Here is a 21792-nt window from a genome sequence, read left to right on the forward strand (position 1 = left end):
GAGAGCCCTGAGGAGAAGGCTGGTCCAGAGAATTTTGAACTTCCCATCAGTTTCCTCATCATATTTTCCCATCAGTGAAGGCACAGTAGTGCCTACATCAGGATCCAAGGAAGATGTGTGCCGATCTGCCAGGCTTAAGGGAACCTTCTTGAGCATCCCACAAATAAGAGACAAGGTTCTAACCATCCAGAGCCTCAAGATCCCTTGCCACATCTGCTCACTTTCCCCATCGCCTTGGCACTTTTGGGAAATTATCATAGACTTTTGGTAGATATTTTGTTCTCATTGCCAAGTTGTGAGGACCTGGCTAATCAGTAGGAATGGGAATTGGATTAAAGATCCTCAAGGCTTATTATATTGGCTACTAGCTATATCCAAACTGGATTAATGGCCTTCCCTTGCTTTGCTTGCAAGGATCTTAAAAATCTCACCTAATCTCCCTCATTTGGTAGAAGCAGAAACTAAAGCCCTAGTGTGGCTAGTTAGTGGAAGAGTTAGATTAATGGGAGAACTAGAACCTGGGCCCCTAGGCCTCTTAACTCCTGCGACGTTCCCGAGTGCTGCCCAAATCAGATTAAAATGTTATTGAGAAATATTTAACAAAGTAAATAAAAATACAGTAGGACATAGAAGACATTTATGTGGTTTTCCGAAACAATACATGGGCTTCAGAGATCCTTGTGTAAGGTTTAATGGTCCTTGTTTGTGTATGAGTTTGACACCACTGTGTTAGAGCATTAAGCAAACAGTAAAGCAATAGCTAGGTGGCGCCATAGTGCGTAGATGGCCAGGCCTCCAGTCAGGAAGACTCATCTTCCTAAGTTCAACTCCATCCTTAAACACTATCTGTGTGACCCTGGGCAAGTCACTTAATCCCTGTTTGCCTCAGTTTCCCCATCTGTAAAATGAGCTAGAGAAGGAAATGGCAAACCTTTTCTTTGCCAAGAAAACCCCAAATGGGGTCACAAAGAGTCAGACACAGTCGAACAACAATAAGCAATTCTGTGCCCACCCACCCTCCAGTTTCACCTACCAAACATAGGCTGAATAATAACCCAATTCCTTTAATATACATCCATGTTTAGTATAGAAGACCAATATATTTTATGCAACTCTGAGAAGACCGTATTTCATTGATCCTTCTAAATTGTAAAAGTTTAAGTTCGATTTATTGTTTGTGGATTGTCTAGATTTTTAAAAGTGATGGAGAAAATATTAATAACACAAATTAAACATAAAGGCGTGTCATGTATCCATTTAGCCAGTTGTTAAACATTTACTAACACACTGGATGCACTTTTTTCTCTTGGAGTCTTTAAGGAGAGGAGAAGGGCAGAATTGGAAGGGTCCTCATGGAATCCAGTTCCTTGCCTGATTCATGAATCCCTTCCACAAAATCCATACGTGTCAGTGACAGAGGAACCACCATCTCCTGAGGAAGTCCATTTCATTGTCAGGCAGCTCCAATAAGTTATTTATGTTGACCTGCCTCACAGTGATTTCCATTCATTGTCTCTGTCTCTGTCTTCTGAAGTTTTCAGTCTTCTCTAGTCAACATCCTCAGTTCCTTCAACTGAGTCTCATATAATATGGCTTTGAATCTTCTCATCATTCATATGAAAAGTCTCTCCCTTATCTTTGTTAAATCTTTCTCATCGGGCCAGAGCAGTCCAGGTGTTTAGCCTGAAAGCTGGGGAATGACCCTCTAAAGTTTGTTCCTTCATACCTGGGTTTTAAAACTTGACCTCAGGATCAGTGAGCCAGCACTCCACCGATAGATTGAACCAATAAGCTTTTTTGATAAAGCGGGTTCACTCTCTGAAAGCCCCCACCAAAGCAGCATCCATGTATCTCCTAAAGGTAGGGGGACCACGTCTCATTTTACCCTGACGTTCATCAGAACCATTTTCTCTTATCCCCACTTACACTCCCTTTGGTTCCACCTTTGTCTCCATCCAATAGTTATCTCTGTTACTTCTTCACTGAGATCTATGCCTCTCATTGGCCTTCACCCAAGAGCCTTGCCAGTCTATGATGCTCTTCCAGTGAATTTTGACACACAGTAATCTCAGTGGGCCAGCTGTGACCATGACCTTTCCTCTTCGGCAGCCTCTTTGTGCAACTGATTGAGACATATGAAATATATTTTTACCTCTGGCTTTCATGAGCCTATTTTATTACTTAGAATCCAGTTTTCCAGACTATGAGGGCTATTTGAATATGATTTTGCTAAGGATTTATCCTGCTCGATCAAGATTTAGATATAACTTTCACAGTTCTCTTTTCTTTTCTTCAACTTGGCTCTCCAGGGAATGCAGGCGGACCCTTTTTCTAGCATAAACCTGTCCTGAGGCTTACATATTTAATGGATAACTGTTGTTTTAAGTCCAGGGTGTACTTTGACTTCTCATATAACTTGGCTATCTGGTGATCCATTCCATTCAGGAAGAGTGCTAATGGAAAGATCACTGGACTGAGTCAGGAGATGTGGGTCCTAATTCTGACCCCACCATTAATTGGTTGTGTGATCCTAAGAAAATCGCTGGGCCTCAATTTCCTCATCTGTCAAGTGAGGGGGTACAAGCAACTGATTCTGAAGGACCCTTTAGCTCTGACATTCTACATTCAAATATCTCATTCTACCCTGACTTTACATGTTCTGAATTCCTTCCCACTCGGATACTCTGTTTTGCAATCTCTTTCAATGTCTTCATGAGCTAAAATGTAGGATCTCCTGGGTCTGTTGTGCTCTGAAATCTCCATTCCAACATTCCTTTTAGCTCTGACATTCTATCATAGAATCACATAGACTCCATCCAGCCCTACATGAAGACCTCCAGTTAGGGAGAATCTATTACTTCTCTCTCTCCCCTAAGGCAGTCCATCCTACTGTGGAATGGCTTGAATTGTTAGGAAATTTTGTACTTTGTGCTGTTTTTCCTAAATTTGCCCCTGCAGCTTTCACCCACTGCTCCTAGCTCCGTCCTCTGAGGCCAAGCAGAGAGCAAATTTAAATTTTTGTTTACATGGCAGCTCTTCCAAAATTTCAAAAATACCTCCCCGATGACTTCTCGAAGAACCTTCTAGCACTAACTTTCTTTGTCTGGCGGGCTGATTCTTTGCATGTCCAGAATTCAATGCCTGACCATCTCTCTCCCTGGGACTCAGTTTCCTGGGCAGAATTAGATAATCTCTAAGGCCCCTTCCAATTCAGAGATATTGTGACTGTCCTCTAATATAGCAGGATGCATGATGCTATGACTGTTGAAGGCTACAGAATCCTTTGATACTTTGAAATCCTGAGTTTCCCATAGTCACTTTTGTAGCTTGTCCATTTATTCCTATCCACTCCATTTAGAATTATAGTTATTGTAATTACCTTTTCACATGTCAAGCCTTTCACCATCAGAGGTTTAAAAATGATCTCAGGGAGCTATTAAAACTTTTTGGATCAATAGTCCTTTGCAAATGTCTATAGTACCTAGAGTGGCAGGAGCTTCACTGATATCAGGCACGTTAGGATGCCATCGAATCATCATTCCAGCCCTCATCTTCTCAAACATGTATAAGGACCCCCCGCCATGCTGGAGTTTCTCACTAATCAGAAAGCTGAATTAGTTTACTCAGTCACATGTTCTGTGGCTTATGGAAATTGTTTCTTCTTCCATGGGTGATAGTCCTTTTATGCACAAATTGGAAGGAAAAAAAAACCATTGAGATTCTTCTGGATGTGGCTTCATTGGGCATAATGCCATGAGTCCAACATTTCCCCCTGAAGCTGCTGCTCTAAATGATCTCGACATTTTCATCATCAGTTCTTATATCATCTACATTATTAATAGGTAGAGAGACTCAATACTAGAAGTGAACAGATACAGTCAGGAAGATGCGTAGCCTTCCTTATTGTTTCTCTGTGTTAGACCCTTAGCTGGTCTTCTGGATAGGTTCTCTTCTCAAGGAGATAGTTACCTATCCATGGTGCTGGCCACTTGCTGAACTTAGCCTTTTGGGATTTCTCCACAACTATTCCAGGAATCAGTGCAAGACTTGAAAGGAATATTGCATTCAGCAACAGCCAAAGCAGTTCAATGGAGTCCAATCATTGTTTGGGTGAGCTTCACCATCACCACCACCATCCTACTATCATTGTCCTCCCTGTCTCCCTTCCTTCTTCTGCAGCTGAGACCTTGGGGGAGGGGGTGACAGCTGTTGAATTGGGAAGTGATCAGCCAGAAGCAGATGATTTCAGAGGAGCAGTGGCTGAGGCCACTGGGTTCATTGCAGCTGCATCTGATGGAAGTTCGCTTCATCTTTTTCGGGGTGTGCCTGTTGAAAAACTGACTGGCAATGTTGGTGGTGTCCATTTGTTCCCCCGCCTCTTGGTATCCTGCCTTCCTGCCCTCTTCACCTGTTGGGACCTTTTGCTCCCACCTTGATTTCTTCTCTCATTCTGGGGCTCCTAGCAACCTCTCCTCATTCTGCTTAAATCTTCCTCCCCTCTATTTGTAGCCATTTTCTTTCTACCCAGAGTGTGATGATAATGAAACAGATAAAACATGACAAGAATAAAAACCTTAAATAGTGAGAGAAAATAGGCGAGGGGGATTCCTTTTGCATTTGACAAAAACATTCCTACTCTAGGGCTAAGTTCTCCCTCTGAAAACTCGAGTACTTCTAGGGGTAAGCACTATCTCTTATTATCATGAGGCAGCTGGTGGCACTGTTGATAGAACATTGGGCCTAGAGTTAGGAAGACCAGAGTTCGAATCCAGCCTCAGATACTTATTAGCTATGTGACCATGGGCAAGTTACTTAACCTCTGTCTCAGTTTCCTCACTTGTCAAATGAGGATCATAATAGCATCTATCTCCCAAGATTGTTGTAAGTATCAAAGGAAAGAATATTGGTAAAGCATGATGCCTGACACATAGTAGGAACTTAATAAATGTTTGTTTCCTTCCTTCCTTCCTTTCTTCCTCCCTTCCTCTTATTTGATGTGGCATGTGAAATGTCCAGCCCAATGCCCTGCCTGGAAAGACCCCTAACAAATACTGTAACCTCTTCATTCACACTGCAGTCATGGAAGGATGCTCGTTCTCATATACATATATAATTAAGTATGCAGTTCTTGTTGCTATGACACCAGCATTTCCCCCAGTCTTAAACTCTAAGAGCTGTGGTTGTAGTTTCACTGTTATGACCTCATTCTTAAGAAAGCAGTTCTGAATCCTTTCAGTGGTTCCCCACCCCCACCCCCACCCCCACAGGAATTGATTCACACCAACCACCTTGGAAGGAGAGAAAATGACTTACCTATGTGTCTTTTCCAAAAGATATAGTACTTAAATGGATTCAGTGACCCATCCACCTTCTCCGTGCAGTATTACAAGTGATGCATTATCATAATTATCCCTTCTGTTTCTGCTCAAGAAAGCAATGGACCATTGAGAGCAGATCTAGTCAGAGTACCCACAAGGAGCTTGGAATGTCCCACCTAGCAGTGGGGTTGTTCAGTGCCTAATAAATCTTGGAGCGATGAGGATTCATATATCCTCACCACAGGGGATGGAGACCTCCCATTATTTACTTTGCTATAATAAATAATTAGATGGTAGCATCTCCCTAAAGGACATTAGCTTCTTTTCTTTTCTACAAAGAGCTCTTCCTTAAAAAAAAAATCCAGTGGTGCAGAAATTTTCCCGTTTTCAATTTTCCCTGCACATAAAATGAGAGGAAGACAAGGGAGTAAGTCAATTTCATGGGAGTAGAAATGTTTTTAGCCATCATTCTCACATCCCTACTCAATTTCCCATTTACTCTCACAAGCCAAGTGGAGTTTTGTTTGGGCATCTTCATTTCTGAACCTTAGCAGAAGCTAAGCATCACTTTAAGATTTGTTATCATTATCATCTTTGTCCACTCACATATATTTACTATCCTTTGGGAAGATGATGCTGTCCTTTGGCACTTTTCTTTACTAAACATTTTGGTTTTAAAAAAGGAAGGAACAGTTGAGAATCGTTCATACCTAGGTATAAGTATGTGGGTAAGTATATATTTCTGTATGCATTTTACCCAGTGTCTGTGTGCCCAGGATCTAGAGGAAATCAGGTGGTGGCAAAAAGAAAAATCCATGTCATAAACTCCTCATTCTGCTTTGTTTTGTTGGTTGTTGGGTACTGATGGCTCTAAGTGGGATGTGAGGGGCAGGGGTGGTGTTGAGGGAGTGTTACAGTTCCAGCTGCCAGGCTGATATTCCCACAAGAGCTGGACATAGACCCATGTTTCCTAATTCCAAGGCCAGTGAGTTGTCCCCTACACCACAATGTCTTTCATGAATAAATATGCAGGCTCATTTCAAGCAGAAAATGCTGGAAATAGATTCGAATTTCAGCCATGAATAATTTTTGATTTCTCCCCAGGTTCCCCTAGAGTCCCTGATTGGGAAAAGGTTCCCTGGCTTAGTGAGGACAGCGGGTTGCCTCCAGGAGGGGGGGCTGATGACATTTGCAGAGAATCTCACTGTTCCTCCTTCACTTCCCTCCTTTAGAGCTGTTCTGATTTCAGCAAAGCAGCTTCCTTTTCTCACAGCTCACTTTTGAAATAGCACCTTTCATACTCAAGAGCCTAGAAACCCTCCAGAGCTAAACACAACCTCTGTCTGAAAATTTGACCAAAATTGATCCAGCCTTCTAAAACAAAAGGTGATGGAAAAGGACAGTAAAAAGGACAACAGTGAGATGTTGGGCCTGGAGTCAGGAAGACTCATCTTTCTGAGTTCAAATCTGGCCTCAGGTGCTTACTAGCTTTGCCTCAGTTTCCTCATCTGTAAATAAGTTAGAGAAGGAAATGGCAAATGAGTATTTTTGCCAGGAAAACCCCACATGAGGTCATGAAGAGTCGGATACAGCTGAAATGATCAAACAGTAACATCAACCACCTTCTGATTAGAAAAACATTGTCCCAAGACCAGAGATGCTCAGATCAGTTGTGACTTAGATCAGAAGGTTTGGTAGAAAGGGTATAGGACAGGACTCAAGTCCAATGTGTTCTATGGCTTCTTTATTCTGAGTCCTAGCTCCTTATGTGTAAAATGAGGTTATTGGAGGCCGCAAAGGAGTGGTGAAGAAAAGCACAGGATTTGAAGCCAGAAAGGAGCTGGGTTTGATGACTCTCTCTACTACACATTACTTGGGTGATCTCAGACAAGCCACTTCTCTGCACTGACCCTCAGTTTCCTAATCTGTAAAATGAGTGGATTAGACTATATGACCAATAAAGTCTCTGCCATCTCTGAGTCTGTGAGGCTATATAGAATTGGGGGGGAAAGGTTATCTCTTCCTGGGCCAGGATTTTCAAATGCAATCTGTTATATTAGCAGTAAGACTTTGGATAAGTCACATCCTCTCTGTCTCTAAATCTCGGCTTTCCCATCTATAAAATGAGGTGGTGGTTTGTCTGGGTGATCCCTACCAGCTCTAACAGTCTATGGGTGTCTGATTCTGAGTGGTCTTGTGTGACCCATAGCCAATCAGTTCCTCAAATCAAGGTCACGCACCTTTTGCTCTTCGTGTCCGGGCTCCCACGGGAAATTGCTTCTCATAAAGAGTACAGCCAAAGGAACCAGGCGTGATTGTAGAATCACTGAATGACTGTGGGAAGGGCAACCACGGAAAATAAATTTAGCAAAGAGCTAATGTGTGTGTGTGTGTGTGTGTGTGTGTGTGTGTGTGTGTGTGTGTCACTGCAGCAAGTCAGGCAAAAGCTTCTCCTCAGCTCACCCACAGTGGCCAAGAGCCAAAGCTGGTTCGCAGCTGTGTGAATTAGAATGCGCCAAGCCCTCGAGAACATTGCTTGCGGAGTGTTCAATCTCAGGACATGAACCTGGCAGATGTTCAGTTTTGGTGGCATTTTCCACAATTTACTGTAAACTGTCACTCTGGGGATGTTTGTTCCTGCCACAATCCCACTATTTCCTCACTCTGACTTGTCTCTTCCCACCTAGGTCCTTGCTGCGAAAGTTCTCAACCTTGTTCTCCCCAACCTATCCCTGGGATCCATTGACTCCAATGTGATTTCCCGAAATAAGACGGAGGTGAGCTTCTTTGGAAATCTTTAAGGAGGATGTCTTGTCGGTTATTAATAATGATAATAGATTAAGGTAGACACTCACCCATCCACCTCTGACTTGTTAGTTGGCTCTGTTAATCAATACCCATTTGTTAAATTGCTTGCTATGTGCCAGTGACATTGCTAAGTGCCGGCATACAAAGAAAAAAAACTGGTCCCTGCTCTCAAAGAGCTCATATCCTGACACAGGTAGGTGGTGCCTAGAATCAGAAAAACCTGAGTTCAAATCCAGCCTCAGGCACTTTTTACTTGTGTGACCCTGACTCTGTTTACCTCTGTTTCCTTATCTATAAAATGAGAATAGCCAAATCACTTACCTCCCAGGGTTATCTTGAGGATCAAAGATCCATTGTAAACTCCCTGGCAAATAATAGGCACCGTATAAATTTTAGCTTTCATTATTATTATTATCTATTAATGGAGAAAACACTATGTATATAGCAGAAAGATCCCTGATTCTAGAGTCAGAGGACCTGGCTTCAGATCCCACCTCTGATTCTGACTACCTGTGTGAACCTGGGCAAATCACTTAAACTCGCTGGACCTCAGTTTCTTCATGTGTAAATGAGGGGTTTGGACTATATGACCTTTCCATCTATAATCCTATGTACATAAATAGACATGTGCAAAATACCTACAGGACAGATGGAAAGTAACAGAGGGAAGGACACTCAGCAGAGCTGAGTGTGTGCCCAGAACTGAGCTAGGCTCTGGAGATGCAAATTCAAAGGTGAAATAGTTCCTGCTCTCAAGATACTTAGGTTTTGTGGCAGAAGACTACAAATCACACACATGCTACAGGTGTATATGATTGACTCCATAGAACAAGTTCATCGAACTTAGAGCCTGTCATAGTGAGCCAGTCTAGACATGTGAGGCGATGTTACCACATTCCATAATGGAAGGACTTCTAGATTTGAAGTGAGAACACCTAGGTTTGGGTTCTGGGCCTGTCACTGGGTGACCTTGGGCAGATCACTTTATTTCTTCAGGCTTATTTCCTCCATTGTTGAATGAGGAGGATTGCATTGGATGATCTCTGAGTTTCTCTCCAGCTCCAACTCATAGGGTCCTTTAAATCTGAGCTTGAGTGAGAGACCTTGAGTTTCCAAGCAGTTCAGCCCTCTTGAGGCTGAGCCTCTCCATGCAAAGTCATTGAACTGATCTATTCAGTTCTTTAGTGAGCATTCAGCTCTAGGCTTCAAGAATGCTAGACTTGGAATCCAGACATGGACTCAAATCATGTCTGGGTGATTGTGGCCAAACCAAGTCATTCCACCTGTCTTAGCCTCAGTCTCTTCGTATATAAAATGGAGGTTCAGAAAGCACCTTCTGTAAATCCTGAAGAACTGTATTGCTGTGGGCTTGAAACACGGGGCAATTTCATCCTGTAAATATTTCTGATCATTTTCAGTCTAAGCACAGCCCTATCCAATGCACTTTGGAGTTATTTAATCTCCTAGATTAGATTTATGGGAAGAGATGTTGTCTCATCTACGTGACTTGACTATTTTGACTATGACTGTAGCCTGGAAAAAGGAGTCCCACCTGGGGAGGTTCGTAATAATAGCTTGGATGAAAAATCCCTATTAAAGGCAATTATCTTAGCAACAGCACTGATAGCACACCAAAGACAAAAGCTCCTACCCTTGGGGGAGGAAGCATGCAGGTGTAGACTAAAGGTTGTTTATTTCTGCATCTAAAAAAAAATGTGGGTGAGATAGGAGAAGAAAATGAAAGAGCTGTAACAGTCTTGCATCAGTAGGCTTGACACCTGGATTTTACCTCCCTTTAACATCGAGTGATGTTAAGGGGCAGCTGGTGGCTCAGTGCACTCTGTGAACTGGAGAAGGAAATGGAAAACCACTCCAGTATCTTCTTGAGTTCAAATCTGGCCTCGGAAACTTACTAGTTGTGTGACCCTGGGCAAGTCACTTAACCCCATCTGCCTCACTTTCCTCATCTGTAAAATGAGCTGGAGAAGAAAATAGCAAACCACTCCAGCATCTTTGCCAAGAAAACCCCAGCTGGGGTCACGAAGAGTCAAACACGACTGACCAACAACAACAAGTGAAATGAAATCCAGGGCTTTAGGAAGCAAGCCAGAGTGGTAGTGTGGTGTAGTGGTAAGACTTTGGACTTAGTGTCCCAGCTCTGGCATTTATTAGTTGTTCAACCCTAGGCAAATCACTTCCTCTCTCTCTGAGCCTCAGTATCCTCACCTGTAGAATGAGGATAAGAGGATCATGGGGTTTGGAACTAGAAGGGACCTCGTTAGTCACCTAATAATCTCTTCATTTGAGAGACGAGGAAAGTGGGATCTGGAGAGAAGAAAATTCATAAGGAGGCAAACCTAAGTCCTCTGACTCCATGGATTCTTAGTTTCATGGGATTTTGAGCTGAAGCGGCCCTTAGTTATTAGAGGATTATGGATTTAGAGGTGGGAAGTTCCTCAAACAGACAGAATTAGCGCCTGCTTCCTTTCCAAATTCAGCATCCCTTCATCAGTTCTAACTCACAGGGCTGTGCAGGGAAAGAGCTTTGTAAACCTCCAAAAAGCACGTCAAAATCTGGAGGAAGAGGAGAAGGAGAGCGGTGATGATGATGATGGTGGTGGTGGTGGTGCTGCTGCTGCTGCTGGTAAAATTACAGTATTAGTGTTGGCAGGCAGGTCCTGCCATCCCTCCATCAATCTCTCTCTCCCTCCTTGCTCCAGCTTTCTGGCTGTCCAGGTAAATGGTGTCATTAGTTCAGAGGTCCTGATGAATTCCCCAGTTGTGAATATGCATGAAAGCAGTGCCTGAGTAGGATTAGGCCCATGAATGGCTCAGGCCCCTCTTTGTTTAGTACATTCCTCTGCATGAATTTGTTCATTAGCTTAGGTGGTGAGCCAGTAGGCTGTACATTTTGTGTATCTCCCTTGAACATTCTCTGATTAGCTTTGAAGTGAACAAAGACAGGACCAGGAATATATTCCAGGGAAAGTCTGACAGCCAGGGTTTTCAGCCTGAACACCAGGTCATGATATGGCTCATTCAGGTAAGAGCTCATTCCTATTTCCCTAAGCAAACCACGACTGTAGCCAGACTTCCCAGACTGTAGAAATGACAAGTGGAGGACGTGTTTCTCCAACTCACTTGCTACAGTGAAGCAAGGTTCTCAAACAGGATGTGAGGGCATTTCAAATAGGAGAGAGATGTTTAGAAATCTGTCTGTTTGTGACCAGATTTTGCTTTGTCATTTGAATGTCAAAAGTGGGATCTTTTGGGAACTCTGTGGCAAACTACCTTGCAACAGACCCAAGGAATCCAACCAAGTGTGGTGATGTTTCTTCCTCTCGTAGCTGCTGACCCACAAAGAGGATGCCCCCCATGGGTGAAAACCTTGGCAGGGGTATTTGTGTGCCTCCACAGGTATTAAAGGGGCAGCTAGGTGGCACAGTGGATAGAGTGCCAGGCTGGAGTCAGGAAGACTCTTCTTTGTGAGTTTAAATCTGACTTCAGACTCTTACTGGCTGTGTGACCCTAAACAAGTCATTTAACCCTGTTTATTTACCTCAGTTTCCTCATCTGTAAAATGAGCCAGAAAAGGAAATGGCAAACCAGTCCTGTATCTTTGCCACGAAACCCCCAAATGGCAATCACAAAGAATCAACAGCAGCAGCAGGTATTAAAGTGGGTGAGAATCAGAATAGTGGTTCCAGAAAACAGCTTGGTCTCCCTGCATAAACAATGTTCTGCATGGTCATTTAAAAATCAGAGTCTACGTTTAAGGTGAAAGATATGACCCTAGGTAAATATTCGCCTCTGTAGGCCTCAGTTTCCTGATCTGTGACATGTGAAGGGTGGACCAGATGAACTCTAAAGTCCCTCCTAACATTACTCTAACATCCTGTGTGCTGAGGTCCCTCCCACCTCCAACAGCTGTTGTTCTAGAGTTCTTTCCAGCTCTAATGTTCTGTGTTCCAAGGTCCCTTCTAGCTCTAACATTTTATGTCCCAAAGTCCCATCTGGTGCAGGTTTTTTGTGCTTTAAGGTCCTTTCCAGCTCTGACATTTCATGAAATGCAGAAAAGGTCGGTTAGGACCCCAGCTTAAGCGTTCTATTTGCAGGGCTACTCGTCGGAATTCACCTTACTTTTCACCATAAATCTCGTAGGCACCTGACAGCTGAGCACAGGGGCAACACATATAAACACCCAACCGTTCCTGCTCTCAGGGAGCTTATAGGCTACTTACTGAATGGAATGAGTGGGATAAATGACTCACTTTGGGAACCCATGAGATTATTCTAGGTGACCCTGATCAACTTGATTGGAGGACAGCTGCTTTTGATGGAGAAGGCTTCTTCCCCCCTCAAGCAATCAATATGTATCCAAGTGCTTAAAGATCAGACCCACTGAGTTGTTTTGTTTCAAAGCTAAAATATTTGAGCTGAGACTTTAAGTTTTCTGGTAGTAGCTACGATAAGACTGAGTTTCTGAGTGCACAGTGTCCTAGGGACATCCATTATTTACATGTCAAATATATTCCTCTTCCAGAACCAACTTTCTGCCCTCTATAAATATCTTTGGGACGTCCTCCAAGAGCATTCTTACTAGTTTATATTCACGACAGGCAGGCCATATGGTGAGTTAGATGTATGCAAGTTGTAGTTATAAGTCAATAACTTTTGCTTACTTCGTTTTCCATCTAGAATTTCCCCCTCCCTCCTTCTGGTCCCAGTGAAAAAGAACAAGTGCCCCCGTAGTCTTAAGATGATAAGGGACCGGTTTCCAGCCACACATAACAGATCTTTCTCCATCATTCCCCACAGAGCAGTCCAAAATGTACTTTCCAAAGATCTGGGGTCAGGCCTCCTTGGTCACTGCCCAGGCCCTTCAGAAAGGCTTCTGCTGTGGATATTGTAAGGTTGAAAATATTGAAAACCTCTAACTAAGCCATCCAGCAGCTAAAGCTAACCCCTTCCCTCCCACACAGCTTTCTGCAGAGACTCCCTCCTTGTAAGGATCATTACCTTTCTAATAAAGACTGTTTTTCTTAGCTGCTTTTGAGCTTAAAAACATCCATTATTCATATTTTACAGGCCACACAAAAGATTTGTCTGCTGCAGCTAAAAATTCTTTGTTGCTTAAAAACAACAACAAAAAAGAACCCCACACGATCCGAAGCCCATCAGAACATCTCTCGCCGTGCTCCGCATTGTATGGGGGTGGCTGATCGCTGGGGGGTGGGGGACCGGGAGGGGGGGTGGGGGGGGGAGGAAGACAGCTTATGTGAATTAAGTTCCATTATTTTACTCCATGGGAATAGAGTGTCTGTCAGTGTAGTCACCTGCTCCCTTCTGATGTTTTTCCCCCAGAGCCCTTCCCTTATTGACTTTGATAAAATAGATAGAAGCCAGCCTTGAATTCAGTGGCTCCCTGAGCCCGACAGACTGATGTGCTCCGAGCCAGGGATGGATCAAGGTGGATAATAGTGCATGATAGTGACAGCTCCCATCTATTCAGTGCCTTATGGCTTGAAAAGCTCTTTGCATATACAGAGCCTAATAATAACAGCTAGCGTTTATGTGGCTGCTTAAAGTTTGCAAAGAACTTTACAAATATCTCATTTGATTCTCACAATAACGCTGGGATGTAGGTGCTTTTGTTAGCATTCCCATTTTGCAGATGAGGAAATAAAGGCAGGCAAAGGTTGAGTGACTTGCCCAGGGTCACATAGCTAGTCAGTGCTGGATTTGAGCTCAGGTCTTCCTGACTCCAGGTCCAGCGTCCATGCACTGCACCACTTGGCAGCCTTATTTGAGGTGCTCAGAGACCTTGACTGATTTACCCAAGGTCACAGAGAAAGTATCAGAACTGGGATTTGAACCCAACTCTTTCTGACTCCACATCCAGTACTCTATCTATAACCCTGACTCCAACCAGTGCTCTATCTATAACCCTGACTCCAACCAGTGCTCTGTCTATAACCCTGACTCCAACCAGTACTCTGTCTATAACCCTGACTCCAACCAGTGCTCTGTCTACAACGCTGACTCCAGCCAGTGCTCTGTCTGTAACCCTGACTCCAACCAGTACTCTATCTATAAACCTGACTCCAACCAGTGCTCTGTCTATAATCCTGACTCCAACCAGTGCTCTATCTGTAACCTTGACTCCAACCAGTGCTGTATCCATAACCCTGACTCCAACCAGTACTCTATCCATAACCCTGAATTTGGAGTGTTTCTTTGTGACCCCGGGTAAATCACTCAAGCTCTCTGAGCTCCTGAAATAAGGCTACTAGAACATAGAATCTTAGGGCTAGGAAAGACTAAGAGGTCACGTAGTCTAACCATCTCATTTTAGAGAAAAGGAAACTGAATTCTAAAAAGGGAAAATGGCTTGCCCACAGTCACACAGCCAGTTAATAAAGGAGCCAGGATTAAAACCTGGGCCTCCCTGCCACAGCCCTATAGCTTGATGCTCGTTTTCATGAATGTCCTTCACTGACTTGAGATTCAGAAATTGAGGCTTGTTTGATTTTAGGATTCCAAGGTGGAGAATTAGGAAAAGGAAAGACCATACTCCTCACTTGGTAGCATGTAAATTCCCAGAACAGTTCCAAGCAACTGAGTCCACTGACCAAGCAGTTGATTTCTATGTCCCCTGTGGTTACTCCGGGGCTACACCCGCTGATTATTTCTGTACCTTACTAAAATGTCAGGGACCATTCGTTGTGAAGGGCAGCTGACTTTTAGCATTGGCGTCAGTGGAAAAGGAGCTGTGCAGGCCTCCAAAGGAGGACCAATGGAATGAAGAAGGTGGTGGTGTTTGGCCAAGAACAGAGAAGACTTAGAGCTCCACATGATAGCTATCTTAAAAGAGTTAAAGGGAGCAAAGCAAGAGGCCAGAACTCGGATTAATCGGTAGCTATGACGGGAGATCAGATTTTGGCTCAGTATAAGACATTTCTCTTTAATGTTTTTTGTTGTAGCTGTTTGTCATGCCCAATTCTTCGGGACCCATTTCAGGTTTTCTTGGCAAAGATGCCAGAGTGCTTTCTGATTTTACAGATGAGGAAACTGAGGCAAACAAGGTTAAGTGACTTGCTGGGGTCACACAGCTAGTAAGTATCTGAGGCCAGCTGTTAACTCACAAAAATGAGTCTTCTTGATTCTAGGCCCAGCACTCTATCCACTATACCACGTAGCTACCTCTAATGATTACAGACCCAATAATGAAAAAGGCTGCCTGAATGGGTAATGACCTCCCCACCACTGGAAGTATTCAAGCTGAGGCCAGATGCTGTCAGGAATGCTTCATTGTGGAATTCCTGGGTTAGATGATCTTTAGTATTCCTCTAAGGAAAAGTGAGAAGACAGCATGTTGTATAATTGTTGGAGGGCTGACCTCTAAGTCAGCTTGACTTGGGATAAAATTCTATCTCTAAAATATGTTGTCTGTGTGACCCTGGGCAAGCCACTTAACTTGTTGGTTTCTCAGACATCTCTTTAAGAAGATAAATTGCACAAGAGTTGCATTAGTACAGGACGTTTCCTCACTGAGAGCTCTGTAATGGTGATGAAAGCATAGGTTTGAACAACAAAAAAAAGAGGGATGGCAGCATGAGGGAGGGCAGTGTGATAAAAGCATCGACTTTTCAGTTGGAGGACCTGGGTTCAAATCCGAACCCTTGGGGAAAATCACTTAGCCTCTCTGAGGATGTTTCACCCTCTTTAAAATGGGAAGGGGAGCCAGCTAAACAATGATTTATAATGTCTCTTCCAACGTGGAATCACAATCCTTCCAACTCCAAGATCTGTGTCCCTCTGGGTCAGACAACTCTCAACGGTCCCTCTCTAGCAAATGATCTAGAGTATTCCATGACAAGCTATCACTATACATTTCGCTAAATCTTGGTGCCTAAATACATTTCGCCTAAATCTTGGTAAATATAAAACTATCCAGCGGCTACAACTTTGATCTTCAAAAAGTGACGTTTTGCAAGAATAATAAATGATGTCTGTGTGTTTGATTAAATGACCTGTCTTTAAAATCAAGCCCTCAATTTATATTATTCCTATCTAATTTCCTAACCAACAGTTAGAATGTTTGATTACCAAATATTCCTCTGTTAGACTGTAATATCCTTTAGGACAGAATCCCTTGTACATAATGTTTCTTTCACCAAAGACCATGAGGTGTGGTGGTAAAAACATTGTTTGGGATCCCAAATCTGCTGCTTTTTACCTGTGTGAACTCAGGCCATTCACAACGCTGCCAGGCCTCGGTCTCTTTATCTGTAAAATGAGAAGATTGGACTAAACGGCCTCCAGCTCTAAATCCCATGATCCCATATCCAGAGATCATGGTCACCAGCTCCCATTGGCATTGGGATATTCTGCCTTGGCCAAGAGAGTGGAACATTGCTTTACCTTATTCTGCGCCTGACTCTGGATTGGACTGCCTGGAAACCGCAGGGTGTTGAATTCTTCCCCCGGGCAGGGAGCTTTCTTCACTACAACATTTTCTTTGCAGTCGAAGTAGAGGGGGCTTTCCTAAGTGTCAGGTTAGGTCCTCAGGCTATAGGGAAGCTCAGCCTCGAAGAATACTCTCATCCCACATTCCCAGAAACAGCCATCAGTCCCTCGACATGAATATGGAGAGGTAATTCTCTGTTTTAAAAAAAAAAAAAACCCATGTCATTATTATTTTTCACACAGTTTGTCTGGGGTGTGATGTTTTAAATTTTTTCAAAGTTCTTGTCTCTTTCACACCAGAGAGGGAAGTCAGACTCACTGACATGAAGAATGTAAAGCAACCCTTAATAAGATTGGGCTGTCTGCCAATACCATCTAGAAACAGCATTCCAGTGAACACTGGAGTACTGCTGCCCGTGTGGGCTTGTCAAGCCAGCTTCTCCAAGTAGAATCATAGAATGTCAGAGCTTAGGAGGACTCTAGAACATGGAATGTTATAACTTGGAGGGACCCTAGAACATGGAATATCAGATGTGGGAAGGGCCTTACAACATGAAATGTCAGGGCTGGCAGGGATCTTAGAAGGTCAGATCTGGGAGGGACTCTAAAACATGGAATGTCAGAGCACAAGGGGACTGTGGAACAGAGAATATCAGAGGCTGAAGAAATCTTAGAACAGAGATCGTAAGTAGAAGGAAACTTAAAACATAGGATGTCAGAGCTGGAAGGATCTGGTAGGGGCCTTAAAATTTGAGATGCTTCAGATGGAAGGGGAATCTTAAACATGAAATGTTATAATAATAAAGGAACTTGGATCATAACATGTCAGAGCTGGGAGGGGCCTTAGAACAGAGAATCTCAGAACTGGAAGACTTTGGCACATGAAACGATACAGTTGGGAGGATCCTGTTCTAGATGGAAAGGGTCTTGAAGTTCTCCTAATCCAGCCCCATCATTTAGGACAGAGTGTCTTACCTGAGACCCAGAGAGGGACAGTGAATTTCCCATTAGTACTCAGTGGGTTACTCTTAGCCACCTAAACCTCAGTCCGAGTCTTCATCTGGTGCTCCCTCCATTATATCAGGGGACCTTATGGTCCACGAATAGTTCACATAGTTGTTTATGGGATACCGCCCACTGACATTCCACTGCAAAAAAAAGTTTTACATTTTTGTTTTTCACTCAAAGGATCACAAGATCTTAGATCAGAGAACCCAAGAGATCATCGGCAGCTGGTAAAGCCATGGATAGAGTCCTGGACCTGAGGTCAGAAAGATCTGAGTTCAAATCCAGCCTCAGACACTTACTAGCTGTATGATCCTGGGTAAGGCCCTTAATCACTGCCTGCTGATAGTAGCGCCTACCTCCCAGGGGTGTCGTAAGAATCAAATAAGATAATAATCGTATAGCATTTTGCAAACCTTGCAGACCCAAAATAGGCTATGTACATTCTGACCGTGATTATTACCTCCCACTCCCATTTTTCAGAGGTGGAAAATGAGGCCCAGTGAAGGAGAGCTGCTTTGCCTAAAGAGACAGAAGCAAATGGGAAAGCTGGAATTTGAACTCAGGTCATTCCCACCCCACCCCCCCCAACCCAGCACAATTTACCTTGTACCACATGGAAAGATTGATCATTGGTCTTACCCGTCCTATAGCTGGATGCTCCGTCTCTCTCAGACCATTCAAATCTAACGAAAATGGATCTTAATTTTCTCTTTTAATTTAAAGGTGAAATCTGATTGAATACTGGGAGCACTTTTTTTTTTGGACCAGAGCTACAGTTTCATGGGGTAGGCAGATCCCAGTGAGTGACTCCCTCTACTGGCACCTTCTCTGTATCTTATACTTTTGGAGTTGCCTTGGGACGCCGATAAGTGACTCATCCAGAGTGACCCGGTCAGTATGCCTCAGAGGTGGAACTTGAACCCAGGTATCTCTGGTTCAAGCTGATGTTAAATTAGGAGTATAAACATTTACACCCCAGAAATCACAAATTACAAATCAAGGTTTGATTTTATTGTTTTGCTGATCGTCTAGAGACTTAAGAGATGAGAAAAATGTTAATGATGCAGATTAAACTTAAAAGTGTGTCCCCTGCTTTTCAGAGAGCTGGTTGATAAACATTTACCCACACGCCGCTGGCCCAAAGCCAGCTTTCTATTCGCTATGCCATACCTTTTATTATAAAGTAAGATGGAGAAAGTAAAGTCCTAAGATTTGACAGCAGGGAGAGTCCCTTAGTTATATTCAGTCAAGGCCTTATTGAGAACTTCTAGGGTATTGGCTGAAACAGTATTATTATTGGTTTTTTGTTGTGGTCCAGGCATTTTGGTCATGTCCAACTCTCTATGACCCCATTTGGGGTTTTCTTGGCAGAGATACAGGAGTGGTTTGCCATTTCCTTCTCCAGCTCATTTTACAGATGAAGAAACTGAGGCAAACAGGGTTAAGCGACTTGCCCAGGGTCACACAGCTAGGAAGTGTCTGAGGCTGGATTTAAACTCATGAAGATGAGTCTTCCTGACTCCAGGGCCAGTGCTCTATTCACTGCACCACCCAACTGCCCTTATCATTGGTTACCATTTCATTCACTCAAAGGTTCTTTCTCCAAAGAGATTTTATTTTTAAAATCCTCAAAGCCCAGACACTACTCACTGTCTATCTTTGAGTTCTAACTTGCCTGAACAAGGCCTTGCAAAAATAAAGGTTTGTTGAACTGAAAATCCCTGGGAAATAAGATCTATTCCCATTTCAGTGGCCCTTTAAGGCGTACAAAGCATTCTTAGCACCACCACGTGTGGCAGACAGACAGATAAGTGGCCGAGCCAGGGTCTCAAGCCAGGTCCCCTGACTCCAAGGCCAAGGCTATTCTCCCCATGCCAGAAGCAAAAGAGCCCTTGATTTGGCATGGGAAGAGCTCTTAAACCCTGTTCCTTCCTTCTAAGTGACAGAATCCTGAACAACATAGCCCCTCTCTTCTCCTTTCACCCACAGCCCTAAGTCCACCTCCCATCTCCTCTCCTGCCCTTTCCCCCACGTCTGCTGACCGTACTGCTGGCTTGGCAGGAACTCAGACCCAAAATAGGCCATTATCTGAAGTGGCCAATGTGGGCAAGGACAAGAAACAATTTGAACTGCATCTCAGGAAGACAATAAAGCTGTTGGGATCATTAACCTAAGGAGCAACCTTCCAGAGGGACCCTCAGCATCTTCCCTGCCTCATTAAAAACCAATCCTGAGGGTATTTTAAGGAGGGTCCTGGAAGGTTAGGAACCTGACCTTGGAAGGCTGTCCAACCTCAAGCTTGGAAACAAGAGAACCAGACATAACCTCCCATCCCAAGCCACTCAAACCACAACAAGCTCCACTCAGCAGTGGAGGGTGTCCAGATGGATGGCGTGGCTCCAGCCGGGGGCAGGGAGCAGGAAGGACATTATCTCAGTGGTGGCACATTTTTCAGTTGCTCCTTCTTTTTTTCCCCTAGCAATTCACAAATAGCTGGGTTCTTCTTGACCACTTCCAAGCATGGAAAGGAATGTGGCTAAATCTGCTGCCCAGATTGTGGCCTGAGGAAGCCAGAGATTTCAAGCAGGAGGGGATGTTAGGCGCCATCTGGCCTAAGCCTTTCCTGAGCAGAATCTTTCTCCGGACATGTGAGCAGAGATCTAGCCTCTGGTGGAAACATGTTCAGAAATAGGGACCTATCTACCTCCTAAAATGTCCCCAGTGGGTAGAGCTGTGGACCTGGAATCAGGAAGACCTGAGCTTAAATCCAGCCTCATACTCTTTCTGGCTGTGTGACCCTGGACAGGTCACTTAACCTCTCTTTGTCTCAGTCTCCTTCTCAATACATAGGGGTAATAGTAGCACTTACCTGCCGGGGTTGTTATGAGAATCAAATAAGATGATGTTTGTCAAACTCTTAAAGTACTCTGTAAATGCTGGCTATCATCTTCATCGTCATCATCATCCTTATAGCAGTTAGATCTAATTGTTAGGAAGCTTATCAAGCCAAATTCTGCTTCTCAACAACTTCTACCCATTGTTCCTAATTCTGCCCTCTGGAGCCAAGAATCAATCAGTAAACATGGATTAAGCGCTTACTGTGTGCCAGGCACTATGCTAGGCACTGGGGATGCAAAAAGAGGCAAAAGATAGTCCCTGCCCTGAAGGAGCTTTCCATCTAATGGGAGAGACAAGCAGACAAATATGTGCAAAGCAAGCTACACACAGGAGAAGTAGGAAATAATTAAGGGGGGCTGGGGAAGGCTTCTGCCAAAGGTGGGCTTTTATCTGGGACTTCAAGGAAGCCAGGGAGGTCAGCAGTTGACAGCCTTTTGGACACACAAAGATCTGCTAAATCTTGTTTGTTCCAGGCCAGCCTCTTCCCTGTTTCCTCCATCTAGCTCTTGCAATCCTACATGCCCTCCTCTGAATGCCCTCCAGCTCATGAAGGTCTTTCCTCAAAGGCAGTGCCCTGAGTCAGTCAGTCAATAAGTATTTATTAAGCACCAACTGTGTGCCAGGCACAATGCTAGGCACTGAGGATACTGAGACCAAAGGAACAGAGGAAAATGACCAAATTGAATACAACAGTCCAGATGTTGTCTGGCGAAACCAAACTTAGACTTGTGGTCAGAAGTCCTGAGTTCAAGTCCCAGTTCTGACTCTATTTATGTAGCCCTGGGCAAATCACTTAGCTTCTGAGTTTCCTTATCTGTAAAATGGGGAGAAGACTTGTACTTTAAGGGGTTTGTGAAAAGGATACTTTGTGAACTCTTAAGTGAGCTTTGTGATTATGAACTGGGGCAGAGGACAACCAGACTATGGTCTTCTTTATTGTGGACACTGGGCTTCTGTTGATGCTGCCTGAAATCCCATTAGCTTTTGTGCCTGACCCGTCATGCCCTTGATGTGGGTATGATGAGGCTTGCCATCCCATGAAGCCCTTTGTTATTTTCCCTGAAGGTATGTGAGCAAGCACCCTCTCTTCTAGTCCGATTCATGGTTGGTTGGCTAGATGGTCCCCTCTAACTTGGAGGTTTTGATGCCCATCCTGTTCTTCATGTCACCACTCAACCCAGCCAACCCCCTTAGAGTCAGTCATTCCTGTTGTCCCAGGCCTGCCCCTGCCTCCAAATCCCATGTTACTGGACCCTTGTACCTTCCTCACTAGCCTGGGAGGGATCATAGA

The 21792-nt window shown here is 43.9% G+C and overlaps 1 protein-coding gene across 3 annotated transcripts in view; it reads left to right on the forward strand.

The window, feature by feature from the left end:
* MGLL (monoglyceride lipase) overlaps positions 1-21792 on the forward strand; it is a 165178-nt gene that overhangs the window by 131706 nt on the left and 11680 nt on the right. For 2 of the 3 annotated variants that reach the window (XM_036737425.1, XM_036737424.1), the window contains exon 6: positions 8006-8095. In XM_036737425.1, coding sequence (XP_036593320.1) covers positions 8006-8095 — 90 coding nt within the window. Of the gene's footprint in view, positions 1-4032; positions 4111-8005; positions 8096-21792 lie in introns of all 3 variants that reach the window. The other variant, XM_036737426.1, reaches the window with a different exon arrangement.

This window comes from Trichosurus vulpecula, chromosome 9, assembly GCF_011100635.1.
Source record: "Trichosurus vulpecula isolate mTriVul1 chromosome 9, mTriVul1.pri, whole genome shotgun sequence".
Lineage (NCBI taxonomy): Eukaryota > Metazoa > Chordata > Mammalia > Diprotodontia > Phalangeridae > Trichosurus > Trichosurus vulpecula.